The 13,586-nt window shown below is 42.1% G+C and overlaps 1 protein-coding gene across 1 annotated transcript in view; it reads left to right on the forward strand.

Moving 5' to 3' along the window:
• Positions 1-13,586, forward strand: part of RAB3GAP1 (RAB3 GTPase activating protein catalytic subunit 1) — a 43,593-nt gene that overhangs the window by 19,907 nt on the left and 10,100 nt on the right. Inside the window, exons 9-17 of the mRNA XM_065413106.1 lie at positions 1,640-1,721; positions 3,450-3,518; positions 4,472-4,545; positions 5,357-5,449; positions 7,632-7,801; positions 8,307-8,402; positions 9,536-9,708; positions 10,881-10,935; positions 11,340-11,720. Coding sequence (XP_065269178.1) covers positions 1,640-1,721; positions 3,450-3,518; positions 4,472-4,545; positions 5,357-5,449; positions 7,632-7,801; positions 8,307-8,402; positions 9,536-9,708; positions 10,881-10,935; positions 11,340-11,720 — 1,193 coding nt within the window. The remainder of the gene's footprint in view (positions 1-1,639; positions 1,722-3,449; positions 3,519-4,471; positions 4,546-5,356; positions 5,450-7,631; positions 7,802-8,306; positions 8,403-9,535; positions 9,709-10,880; positions 10,936-11,339; positions 11,721-13,586) is intronic.

A 13,586-nucleotide genomic window follows, 5' to 3' on the forward strand; every position in this document is an offset into this window, starting at 1 on the left:
ACTGTTGCCTGGTTTCCCAGAGCTGCTTCCTACTCTCTGCCTTGGGTGTACCTGCGTCTTTCGTCTCGGGGAGCTTGGTCGGCCAGCGGTCCTGGGAGCTCAGGTGGCAGCCCCGGCAGCTCCTCTGCAGGAGGCTCCAGCAGCAGGCAGGATGCGTCCGTCTCCTGTGATGGCTCCAGCCCAACTGAGCTGCAAGGCCCACCTTTTGTTCTTTCCCTTTCTGTCCTGCCCTGCCGCTTCCGGCGGGGCAGACGTGGTTCTCCTGGTTCAGCCCACCAGGGGGCATGTTGTGGTCCCTCCCTGTCACTCTCTGAGGGAGGCCATGCCTCCTCGCTACATCAGCTTCAAGAGGCGGTAAGGCTTCCTGTGGGTCCAGTCTCCACACCATTGAGATTAAGTGATCACTTTTTCCCCACTTGCTCTCCTGATGGGTTTGTTTGCCTGGCATGCAAATGTGCTTGTCACTGTCTTTGGTTAAACCTTGCTCAATTTACTCAGGAGACACATTCAAGCATGTGGAACTGCATTCCTTACTCTGGAAAAAATCGTTATCAACGGTCAACTCACCCTGACATGCCTAGTTTAAATACATTTTAGTCATAATTCCAGCACAACTGTATAATCCTTTATAGGTTGACCATACATACATCATGCAAGAAGATTAATGGTCAATGAGTTTAGTTTTCCAAGGACATTTTACATGACACCTTTTTAGATACAGATTATAACAGTAGTGAGTTGGCGTACATTGAGCTGGTCAGGCCAGCTGAAACTCACTGCTAGGTGCTTGGGAAACCCCTTGCCTTCTGGCGTAGGGATGCTTTTAGGGTCACAATTGCCTATTTGACCGTGGTCAGACATTGTCAGATATTAAAGCAAGAATGCCAAGATGTTGGTGATGGCCTACCTTTTTGATTAAATCATGGTGCCATTCTTCTATTTTTTTAGAACTTAATTTCATTGTTCCACATTTTTGAGTTTTTTATAATTAGCCTTAGATAGATAATTATGCCTAAGCCTGTTGGAGACCATGAAGTCTTACTCTTTCTTTGTACCTTTTGTTACTGTTATTGTTACTATTGCTTTAAAATATTTGACCAGTCAGTTGACCAGTTATTTTCAGACTGGTCAAATGCCCAACACTACTTGCTGGTTACTTCAGGAGATCTTTTTAGTTCAGTAGGGATTATATATTTGACATGTTTTGCATTTGTAGTGTGTGTAGAAAGGAATGGTATGAGTGACCTAAGATGTCTAAGAAATGCATAATTAAATAAAAAATATTTGCTGGTAATGTTTATCTTTTAGTTTGGTTTACATCTGTATTTAAATAGAGAAATCATGTAAGGACATTGTTATTCTAATGAAGAAGAAATCACTTAAAAATGTAAATAATAAATAACTTTTCCTCTTCAATTGCCTTAAAATAACTTTTAGTATATGGAGTATATTGTTTGCCGAGACAGTGTGTCAGTTGTTAGTAATGTATATTTTATGGATATCTAAATTTTAACCACTTGTTCCAACAGAAAGCTCATGTGCCATGTAAGTTTTATGTTTAGTAGGCAGTGTGCTATTTATTACTCTAGCAAACTATCACCATATTTATATTACGGAAAATGTGTTGATCTGTCTTCAGATATAGATGCACTAATTGGAGGAGAAGTTGGAGGCCTGGAATTTGGGAAATTACCATTTGGTGCCTGTGAAGATCCTATTAGGTGAGATTAAGAGTGCAGAAAATTATGCATATTATAAAATAGTGTAAGTGCTTCTGAGAAAAAAATCAGAACTATAAATCTAATTTTATATAGACTTTTGTTTTCCAGTGATATATCTGTGTGCCGCCATATACTGCTAACAGAAGGCCTCAGAGTTTTAAGTATTGCTTAGGAGTTAAGAGCAGTGTGTGTTGAGACTGTTTTTATGAAGTTAATAAACAATACTAGAATATATAGAATAGTGCAAAAAGCTATATTTTAGTTTCCAATTTTCGTGACAGATATTTTTTGATACATGGATACTTGATGCAACATAATAGATGATAAACTTTTTCAACTTTGTATTTATCACTCAAATCATAATGCTAAAATGTCCCATAGCTACAGATGCTGTGCCCATATGCAAAGTGTCAGATTTAGAACTCTTAATGTTTTAAAAAAAATAAGTTGAGCAAACCATCTTCAAAAGTAAACTGACTTTGTTATCAAAAGAACAAAGGCATTTGTAGAAGATGAGTTTCCTTGAGCCATAAACAAGTGATATAAATGGCTGGGTATATATGGTTTACATTAAACGCCTATAGGATCTTTTTTTAGATCCAAGTTTTTGTTTTTTTAAATTCACCCAGTCTAAACAGAATGTGTCTTGTAGCATATTTAATGTTCTAGGTATGCCAAAGCAATTTGCAAATCATAATACCAAAGGATGTAGCCACTGTGCAGACTATTAGGGTAGCCATTGTGTGTTCTGTAAGAACCAGGATTAATTCTAACAGTGCAGCCAAACCTGTATCCATAGTGGCCCTGGATCATGAGTGCCCCACCTTGCCAGGCACTAGCTGAACTTATGCTTGTTTTCCAGTGCTAGAGTTTGGATTACGAGCCTTTTGACTGGGAGTTATGTGGTGCTAATTTGAGTTCTCCTGGGGGATCTCCATGTCTCTTCTTTAACTGCAGCCCTTCTTAGGGCATGTTGTAGGTTTTCCCCTCCTTCTGTTGAAGAGGAAACGTCCATCCACTGTTATCCTAATTTCCTCCACCAACATATGCACCCATTCTCAACCTGTTCCCTATTGCCCCTCTCTGTGAAGTTGGACACTTAACATACATACATAAAATTAAAAAACAAAACAAAATGAAAAACTCCGCCCGCTTCCCCCTTCCCTGTAGGGAGAGGAATTGGGGAAAGAACCCTATATGATGGATGTTAGTCACATTGTTTAGTGCACTACTAGAAGGCATTCAGATACTGGATGGTGGGCGACAGTAGACAAATCAATAGAATAGAAATAAAAAAGGTATAGTCAGTGGAAACATATCAGCTTGTCTGAGTTAAAAATATTTTTTTGCTCCTTTGAAAAATCAACTAATTATCAATTTTACATCATCATCATCCCTCATGTGCCCCCCAAAGTTAAAAAATTAAGTAAAAAAAAAAAAGACTTGAAATCAAATTTAACGAAAATGCAGTAATAAAATTCTGACATCAGAATACAATATATATAACATAATAGTAATCTCATGGATCTTATTCAGTGGTTTATTGTGCTAGGCCACAAAGAGGGAGATTTTGAAAGGCATAAATGGCAGTTAGCTCCCTAACTTCCATTGAATTTCAATGGGAGCTAGGGGAGATTAACTGTCATTTATGACTTTTTTTGAAAATCTCTTCCTGAGCTTTTTAGAAATCAGTCTAGCATAATTTATACCAAGTTTTTGCTGTTTCAGTGAGCTCCATTTAGCAGCTACATGGCCTCATCTAACAGAAGGTATCATTGTGGACAATGATGTTTATTCGTAAGTATATTGTAAATATACGAATTAATAAATGTTTAGATTTTTTTTCATCCATTAACAGCTTGTATCTTTCTAGTGTCACCTAGAGTTTAAAGGTCTAACATTTTTAATTTTAAGGCCTTGATGAATGTATAACCTAGCTTTCTGTATTTCAGAACCAATTGTTTTCTTAACAGTTTTTCCCTGTGAGTGCATTGGGAAAGGGCCATTACATACTGATCTCCGTATACATAGTACATGTGCTCCTATCTGTGCATTAATTCTCTTTCTAGTTTCCATTTGGCTCTCTTTTATTAATTTATTTAAGTGGGGTGCTAGTCTAGCCTTGAGATGAAGGAAGAAGCCTCATAGTGAACCTGGGAAGCAAAAGGAGTTCCTTAAACCTACAGCTGTCTTTGCTGAAGAATGGGATGTCACCTCTGCTTTCTACTCCATCTAGCAAGCATGGTCAACAATGTGCACTGACCTGTTTTAGAAAAGAATACTAACTCTTTAAGTAATTGTATTAACACATTTGTGGTGTTTGGTTCCAAGTTTTGGAAACTTGAAGAGAAAAATGTACATAGTCAATTAAATCTTCTTTAAAGACAAATGTTAAACACCAAAATATATTCTGTTTAGCTTTAAATAGTACTTATTTTTTTGTATTTCTCTTCCCTGATTTTTTTAGACACATGCAGGAAAACAGGATCCTTGTTTTTCAGACTTCCATCTGTCATTAATTTTTCTCACTTAACTCATGTTGTTCTGTTTGTCTTGTTCTTCCCTGTAGCAATAATTATGATGTGAAAATGCAACCTATATTATGACTTCCATAACCTAGCTTGGTTGACTTCTTTGTTTATATACTTAGATCTTCCCTTGCAATTCCTAAGAACATTTGATTACTTGTGGTGCAAGTAATTGCCCCCTAATACTGGTGTTGACAAAATGAAGCTTTTTTTTTTTTTTAGTGATTTGGATCCCATTCAAGCCCCACAGTGGTCTGTGAGAGTCAGAAAAGCAGATAATCCGCAATGTTTATTAGGTAAGACATCTTTAACTTCTTTTCCATTCTAGACATCAAGAAGTAGTAGTTTTAGGGCTGAATAGATGACCAGTCTCCTAATCCCCTGTGATTTTGAATTTTCTTTATAATTTTCCTTAATTCTGAGCACAACCTCTCCTGATTTCTCTTAGGGTCTGATTGGACTTCAAATTAGGTTGTCTTTCAAGCCCTTAATTCTTGGGGGAGGGGGGGGAATTCTGACGTGCAGTTTTTAGACCTGTGTTCCTCAGACTTGATTAGTTTCTGGCTAATGTTCAGGTGCTGATTTTGTTCTGTAAAGCACTATATTGCGTGTAATCTTTATCTAAGAGATGGCTTCTTCCTATGTCCGTCCCTAAATATGAGATCAGGTGAGGCTCACTAGGTGTCAGCCCCTAGATTGGTAAATCATGGAGGCATGACGTTCTCAATATGGGGCTCTTAACTCTGAAACTCATTTTCCCTGTTGAGCCAACAGCCCCAGAGTTTATTGAACTTGCATGCTACAAAGCTTGAGGAGGTGGATTAACTGGGTATTGGATTTCTTCTTGAAATGGTTGTTGTTGGCTTTCTAGTTGGCCTTGATTAACTCTTGTTAAGCTTTAATTTGTAGTTTTGATCCACAAATGTGTAAAACATGGCCTAGAGATAGTAGTAGGTACATTTCTCAAATTAAAAGTAAAAATAATTACCAATTCTTTCCCTCTCCTCCAAGGACTCCTGCTATGGTAGAAAAGGACTTATGCTATGGTTAATTTATTGTTAGAGGATCTTCACTAAGTAAATATTCAGAAAATTATTTTCTTTGTAGGTGACTTTCTTACTGAATTCTTCAAACTTTGTCGTCGGAAGGAATCAACTGATGAGATTCTTGGAAGATCTACATTTGAAGAAGACGGAAAAGGTAGAAATCTTTGTTCTTAATTTTTCAATGTAATAATTTGTAAGTTTTTTTTTTAATTGGATCACTTTCCCATCTCTACTATCTTGTGTGTTCATGACATCAGCTAGATATATTATTTTACAGTACTAGGGGAAACCTTTAGCTTCTCTTGGCAGGGAGTATTACAGGCAAATGCTAACACCTTTTCCCACACACCAGACCAAGCTTGTCTCTTTGAATACACCTCTACCCCAATATAACGCGGCCCGATATAACACGGTAAAGCAGTGCTCCGGGGGGGCGGGGCTGCGTACTCCAGTGGATCAAAGCAAGTTTGATATAACACGGTTTCACCTATAACACAGTAAGATTTTTTGGCTCCCGAGGACCGTGTTATATCGAGGTAGAGGTATATGTCTACACTGTAGTGTAAGCCTAGGTTTAGTAGAACATGAGTTAGCAGACACTGGGTTTGTTAAGCTAGGGTGGGGTGGGCAAACTTTTTGACCCGAAGGCCACATCTGCATATGGAAATTGTATGGCAGGCCATGAATGCTCACAAAATGGGGGTTGCGGTGCAGGAGGGGGTGAGGGCTCTGGCTGGGAGTGCGGGCTCTGAGGCGGGGCCAGAAATAAGGAGTTCAGGGTGGGGACTCTGGGCTGGGGCCGGGGGTTGGGGGGTGGGGGCTCCGGCTGGGGTGCAGGCTCTGTGGTGGGGCTGGGGAGTTTGGGGTGCAGGAGGTTGCTCCAGGCTGGGAGAGGGGGTGAGGGATGCAGGCTCCGGGTGGCGCTTACCTCAAGCAGCTCCCGGAAGCAGCGGCATGTCCCCCCCTCTGGCTCCTATGCGGAGGCGTGGCTATGCCAGGCTCTGTGCACTGGCCTGTCTGCAGGCGCCACCCTGCAGCTCCCATTGGCCACAGTTCGCGGCCAATGGGAGCTGCGGGGGCGGCAATTGGGGCGGGCAGGGTCAGCGCACGGACCCCCTGGCTGCCCCTACGCGTAGACATGCCACTGCTTCCGGGAGTCGTGGCATGTATGCACGGAGCAGCCCCCAACCTCGCTTCCCGGCTGGAGCACGGAAACGGGGCAAGCCCCAGACCATGCTCCCCAGCGGGACCTTGAGGGCCGGATTAAATTGGCTGGCGGGCTGGATGTGGCCTGCGGGCTGTAGTTTGCCCACCCCTGAGCTAGGCCTTGAGTATCTAAACTTATTTGTAACCCCAGGTTAGGAATTGTGTCTACACTGCATTATGCAGGCCCGAGTCCAGCCACCCACATCCCAGACTTCCTAGCACCCTCCCAAAATGTGGTCACTCTAGTTCTTTGTTTGTGATGCAGTGTGGGAAAAGTTGAGTGTGCACCAGACTTGACTGTCCAGAGGACAAAGAAAGTGGGCCCGTGGGATTGTGGGATACTTTTAGTGAACTTCTAGAGCACGCGTCCAGTGGGGCTGTGTCTATGCTGCAAAGCAATGGGGCTTGAACTGTGTGTGGTGGCTTGACTCAGGCTCGGACCTTCCACCGCATGGGGTCCTGGATGCTGGGTCCAAGCCCTGGGTTAGCATGATTTGTGTGCAGACGGAAGTGGAGTTAGGCTTGAGCCTAAGTTGGAACCCTGGGCTTACATAGCAGTGTAGACATATGCTTACAAGATATGGGAACCAAAGTCCTTTCTTGTATTTTGTTTTTCATCAAGGAAGTGGTGTTTTCTTTAGTCCCTCTTTACCTTTCCTTTGTCCATCAATCAAATGTACCACTTGAACTTGGATAATCAGTGGGTTTTCACCTACATCATCTTCCTGGGTTCTTTTTAAATTGATTTTTCACTTCCTTTGTTCTCATCCAACGAGCTCACTTCTATTTTAATCTTATTTTGAGGGTAGGACAGTCTGTCTAATTTCTTTGTTGACTTGGGCACTGTAATCATTGTTCTGAATTAGGCAATAGGTGATAGCCATTAGGACTGGATTGATCGTGCTGCTATCTTCAATCTCTAAAAGAGGCAAGGGAGTCTGGTGGCTGCTTCGTAATCTGACTCTGCCATGCAGCTGTGTGGCTAAAAACAGTTAATTTCAGATGTGGGACAATAGCATCAGAATTATAGAGCATAGGTTAACAGGTTGGTTAGAATTGTAAATCCTAAATAAATTGAGATGATAGAATAGAACTCTGAACTTATTTTATAACTATTTCTTATTTTATAGAGGTTGCTGATATAACCCATGCTTTGTCAAAGCTCACAGAGCCAGCACCAGTCCCAATCCATAAATTGTCTGTCACAAATATGGTTCACAGTGCAAAGAAAAAAATTCGCAAACACAGAGGTGTAGATGACTCACCATTAAATATTGAAGTCCTCAATACTATTATGTTGGTAAGCAAACTGTCCATGCATCATATTGTGTGCATGTGCGTTGTATGTAGGTCTTTTGTTTCATGTTTGTGGCTTATAAAATTTAAAAAATGTATTAGCTTACTGTGAGAGTGATTAGTTATGACATAATGGCATTAGGTTGGAAGAGTCTGTCCTATCCATAACCAGAGTAATCAAACAGTGATACCACTATCAAGTAGAGTTGCTTTTTCTGGAGACTACCTTTTTTTATTGACCGACAGCTATACCTATTTGTCTGGGATTTGACAAGCCACAATAACTCTAGTGGAATATTCTCATCAATTTCAAGAAAATATCCATTTCAAGTGTATCAAGGCAGAATAAATAACCTTCACTGTTTGAATAACACTGTTCCAACTCAAGAAGTTGATCACAGCATATTAGCATAAATATACCAAGAAAAAATAGATGTGCAGAGAAAAAGTGGGGAAAGTGTTAAAAACTGACGTGGTCTATTTCCTCCCCCCCCCCTTCCCCCCCAAAGTTCTTATTCCCTGATGCTGCTGACAAACTAACAAATGGATCTGAAGCCAGGCCTAGTACTTCAAGAAACAATCCTCCTCCGGAGAGTGAAGAATATGTAAGTTTAATTGAAATTCATAGGAGATGTATCTCAAATCTGAGTATCAGAGGGGTAGCCGTGTTAGTCTGAATCTGTAAAAAGCAACAGAGGGTCCTGTGGCACCTTTAAGACTAACAGAAGTATTGGGAGCATAAGCTTTCGTGGGTAAGAACCTCACTTCTTCAGATGCAAGTAATGGAAATCTCCAGAGGCAGGTATAAATCAGTATGGAGATAACGAGGTTAGTTCTATCAGGGAGGGTGAGGTGCTCTGCTAGCAGTTGAGGTGTGAACACCAAGGGAGGAGAAACTGCTTCTGTAGTTGGATAGCCATTCACAGTCTTTGTTTAATCCTGATCTTTGACACCATCAGATCAGGATTAAACAAAGACTGTGAATGGCTATCCAACTACAGAAGCAGTTTCTCCTCCCTTGGTGTTCACACCTCAACTGCTAGCAGAGCACCTCACCCTCCCTGATTGAACTAACCTCGTTATCTCCATATTGATTTATACCTGCCTCTGGAGATTTCCATTACTTGCATCTGAAGAAGTGAGGTTCTTACCCACGAAAGCTTATGCTCCCAATACTTCTGTTAGTCTTAAAGGTGCCACAGGACCCTCTGTTGCTTATCTCAAATCTGAGTGATTTCTTAATATCTAGAAAAAGTTTGTCACAGGATGCTTGCAGAATGTTAGTTTATCTATATGCAGGGGTAAATCCAGGGAGCTTGACTACAGTATATAGCTATTCTTTTCTGTTGCGTATTTCTTTAAAAAAATGTTTCCCAGATGGAGCACCTTTTGTCAACATTAGTTTGTTTTAAATATGTTCTTTAAAACAGACAGCCTTAAAACCAGCTACATTCTTGTTTGACCAGCAGGTGTTGCTACTTATTCTTTCTTTTCTCTCAGTCTACTGCAACTCTGTCCGTCCTATTACCACTAGAGAATAGTTTTTTTTAGTGGCGGTTCTACAGAAACTGTCTTCATTCACCTATGTCCCTTATCATTGATAGCTAATACTTTTGCATACTTGAGTTTTGCTCTCATGTTGACACACACAGATAATGATTGTGTTTTAGTGAAATCAAAAGTTTGAAAAAGTCACTTTCTGGATTTTTTAATTTTTTTTTTTATTTTTCTCATGTAGAATCTTTACAGTCAGTTCAAATCAGCTCCTTCAGATAGTCTGACCTACAAACTGGCTTTATGTCTTTGTATGATCAACTTCTACCACGGAGGGGTAAAAGGAGTGGCACACCTCTGGCAAGAATTTGTAGTGGAAATGCGCCGCAGATGGGAGAAAAATTACCTAATTCCAGGGTAAGCGTTCCATTGGAATTTGACTGAAAATGTCCATAGGTTGTGACAGATAGGATAATTAGTTATGACTTTAAAATATACTTTGCTTTTCAGACTTGCAAAAATGATTTTAGATGTATATTATTTGAATTAGTACTCCCTGCTTCTCTTCCTCTTCCCCCCCCATGAGGGGGGAAAAAAAGCATAAGGGGTGGGAAGGAGCATCTGCTGCCTTTCCTAGCTCCACAAAGGTAGAGAACTTAAGGAGGGGTGTGTGTGTGTGTGTGTGTGTGTGTGTGTAAGATGCGCCCATTTTTGATTGGGGAGAGATTCAGGAGAATTTAGAAAGGAATATTTGTGCCAACATTTCTCGGCCCCGACCCCCAATCTCTACATTAAAACCAAGGCATCTGTGAAAGTAAGGGTAAAACACCCCTTCCTTTTCTCTCATCAGAAAAATGGCAGAATGGGGGGCAGCTGCTCCAGGTTCCTGGTTGTTGGCAGAGGTGTTCATGCCCATCTCCCCTTTTGAGCACCTAGTTACTTTTTTGGGCACTTAGACACAGGGCAGGGGCTTCAGCAAAAAAGTAACTATCTTAGCAGGACTTTGGCCTGCAAACAGAAAGAGAGGTGATCAGTATGCAGCTCCTACACATTAACAAATAACAAAAATACAATACATTTTCTAAAGACCTGGCCTGGTTGTTTATTCGACCTAGTCATCCCCTTTTGTGAAAGGTGGCATCAGTGAGTAAAATGGGACTGTTTAGTTACCCTTCCATTATAATTTTGCCTTTTAAAATTATTATTAAAGTCTGTCTACTTCTTGTAAAAGGTGCTGGATTGGTAGCCCTGAAATTGATATCCTTTTAATCCCAGAATGGGTACAGCATGGGCGGAGACAATCCAAGCATTCCTGGGCCAGTCTCCCAATTTGCCTCATCCCTGACCTGAAGGAACAACCTGTAGAGGTGAAAGGAGTAGTTCATTTTCTATGCCCTGTTCAGTCGTTGGCCTGTCTGCTGAAACCATAGCCTAACAGGGTAGCTGTAGTGGTAGTATTTATGATGTGGATGTTTGTCTTTTGGGAACTGTACCCAGAGCACCAACTCTATATAACTCTATATACCATATGTACTAGTGTCAGAAGTGCAAATGTTCTGTGGTAAAAGTGTAAATTTAACATTTTGCAGGTTAGCTAATGGGTCTCCAGATCTGAGATGCTGTCTACTGCATCAGAAACTTCAGGTAAATATCACAAATTAAGAATGATCTGTTTCTTAATTTTTCCTTCCTCATAGGAATAATCAAGAACAATAAAACATTTAGTCAATATGTTCTAGAGTCACTATGTGGATCAGTAGAGTCACTGATGATCATTACCATGTGATTTTTCCAAACACTGTTAGTTTTCCAATTTCAGTGTAGCTTGTGGTAATTGTAACCTCTCCTAACAGCTGATAAAATCTCTGCATCAGTGCAAATTCTTCCATATTAATTATACTGCTGTCTTTTAGAACTGAGAGCCTTTCTATGCTGTTTTTAATAAGTTTTACTGTGTGGTATAACGGCATTGCTGCCATTATGTAAGTATATTAGTGAACAGTTATTTATGCATTAGAAATTAGTTGTTAATGTTTTTATCTTTCTAGATGTTAAACTGTTGCATCGAAAGAAAGCAAGCAAGGGATGAGGGGAAAAAACCATATACATCTGATCGTTCCCCTAGTGGTTCTTCATGTGATACTGGGAAAGCAGTAGACCGTTCAGGTGGAGATTATCAAAAGGAGACTGAAAAGGAAAGAGGAGAGGTTGGGAAATCTTGGGAATCATGGAGTGACAGTGAAGAAGAATTTTTTGAATGTCTTAGTGACACAGAAGAACTGAAAGCAAATGGACAAGAAAATGGAAAGAAAGGAACAAAAGAAGGAAGTAAAGAATCTGCAAACTTAAAACCAGAAGGTCGTCTACATCCGCATGGAAAACTGACTTTGCTGCATCCCGGAGAACCTCTCTACATTCCAGTAACACAGGTTAGAAAGTACTAGCTTAGCAGTGTTTATAGTATGATTTTTAGCAACTTGCTTTTATAACCACTTATAGGTAGGTTTGGTAGCACTTCCCATTATAAGATCCTGTTTTCAGTTGCTTAAAACTTTTGCAAACTTCAACCATTAGAGGTAAAATTTTACATGCCGGATTTCTGCTCCACGCTGAATTTATTGGAAAACTTCAGCCAAGATGGTTCAGCTGTTTCCAAGAATGAAGCTAGGAAAATACATTATTTTGGCCATGTTAAAAATTCTGGCAACATTTCTCTTTGAACAGCTGTAGCACTGTCATACTTTGGAGCAGAGACTTGAAATTTGGCAGGGGGTAGACTTTGTGTCAGGAATGTGCCTCTTGCACATTGTCCCAAAGACAATCTGACCAAATTTGGCCAATTTACAAGCCTTTGGAAGAATCACAATTTGCACATGTTCAGTAGAGACCTATAGATTTTAGCAGCTAAATTCCCTAAAGACTCTGTCCACACTGGGCATACTCTAGCCTGGGACTGAGCAGGATTTTCCTTGCAATTGCAGCTCTGAGCTGTGGAATGTGCTAGGTCCAGGTCCAAGTATCTGAACTGAGAGGAAGGAGCCTGTCTTCCCTGTGGTCTCAATGTTGTTCTGCCCCAGGCAATGTGGAGAAGTAAACGGACTGATTTCAGTGCAGAAGGGACAAGAGGCAGACCTGTGGGGGAAGTAGATTGGGACAAGGAGGTGGAGGAGTTACTGAGCGTGGAGTCTGACAGGGGTAAGAAGAGGGAAACTGGGACTGTGAAATGGGTTAGAGATGAGACTGGCCAAGGAGACTGGGACTGGGAGCCAGTAGGTGGGTGGGGAGACTTAGGCTATATCTATACTTGCAAGTTTTTTCACCAAATGTTATACCTTTTTATTAAAGCGCTTTAATTAAAACTGCTGTTGTATGTCCATACTAGCAGCTCTTGCAACGACACAGAGAGCAGTGCGCTGTGGTAGCTATCCCACTGTGCAACTGGCCGCAGGGTGCTTTGGGAAGGGTTTGCAATGCCTCATGGGGCAGGTACAGCGTCACATGATGCAGGTTTCTCAATCCCATTTTTCCATGGGCATCTTCTAAATCAGTGGTTTTCAAACTTTTTTTTCTGGGGACCCAGTTGAAGAAAATTGTTGATGCCTGTGACCCAATGGGAGCTGGGGGTTTGGGGTGTGGGAGGGGCTCAGGGCTGGGGCAGAGGGTTGGGGTGCGGGAGGAGGTCAGGGCTCTGGGCTGGAGGTACGGGCTCTGGGGGGGCCAGGGATGAGGGATTTGGGGTGCAGGAAGGGGTTCCAGGTTTGGGGGGGGGCTTAGGGCTGGGGCAGGGGATTGGGGCGCAGATTTACCTCCGGTGGATCCCGGTCAGTGGTGCAGCCGGGGTGCAGAGGCAGGCTTCCTGCTTGTCCTGGCACCGCAGACCACGTGGCGCCCTGTAAGCGGCCAGCCGCAGATCCGGCTCCTAGGTGGAGCTGCGCAACTCTCGCCTACAGTCACCACTACCCCGCCCCAGTTCCCATTGGCCGGGAGTGTGGAGCCGGTGCTCGGGGCGGGGGCAGCACGCGGGGCCCCGTGGTCCCCCTGCCTAAAAACTTGACCCACCACTGGCCGCTTCTGGGGCACAGCGTGGTGTCGAAACAGGTAGGCACTAGCCTGCCTTAGCTGGACAGCACCGCCGAGGGGACTTCTTACGTCCTGGTCGGCGGTGCTGACCAGAGCGACCCAGTGCCTGACGTGCCGCGACCCAGTACTGGGTTGTGACCCGAAGTTTGAAAAACGCTGTTCTAGATTGCCAGCTGCTTTTCAACTGAAGTGTGTGGGGAACTGTACCCAGAGCA

The sequence above is a fragment of the Emys orbicularis genome, chromosome 11 (genome assembly GCF_028017835.1).
Source record: "Emys orbicularis isolate rEmyOrb1 chromosome 11, rEmyOrb1.hap1, whole genome shotgun sequence".
Lineage (NCBI taxonomy): Eukaryota > Metazoa > Chordata > Testudines > Emydidae > Emys > Emys orbicularis.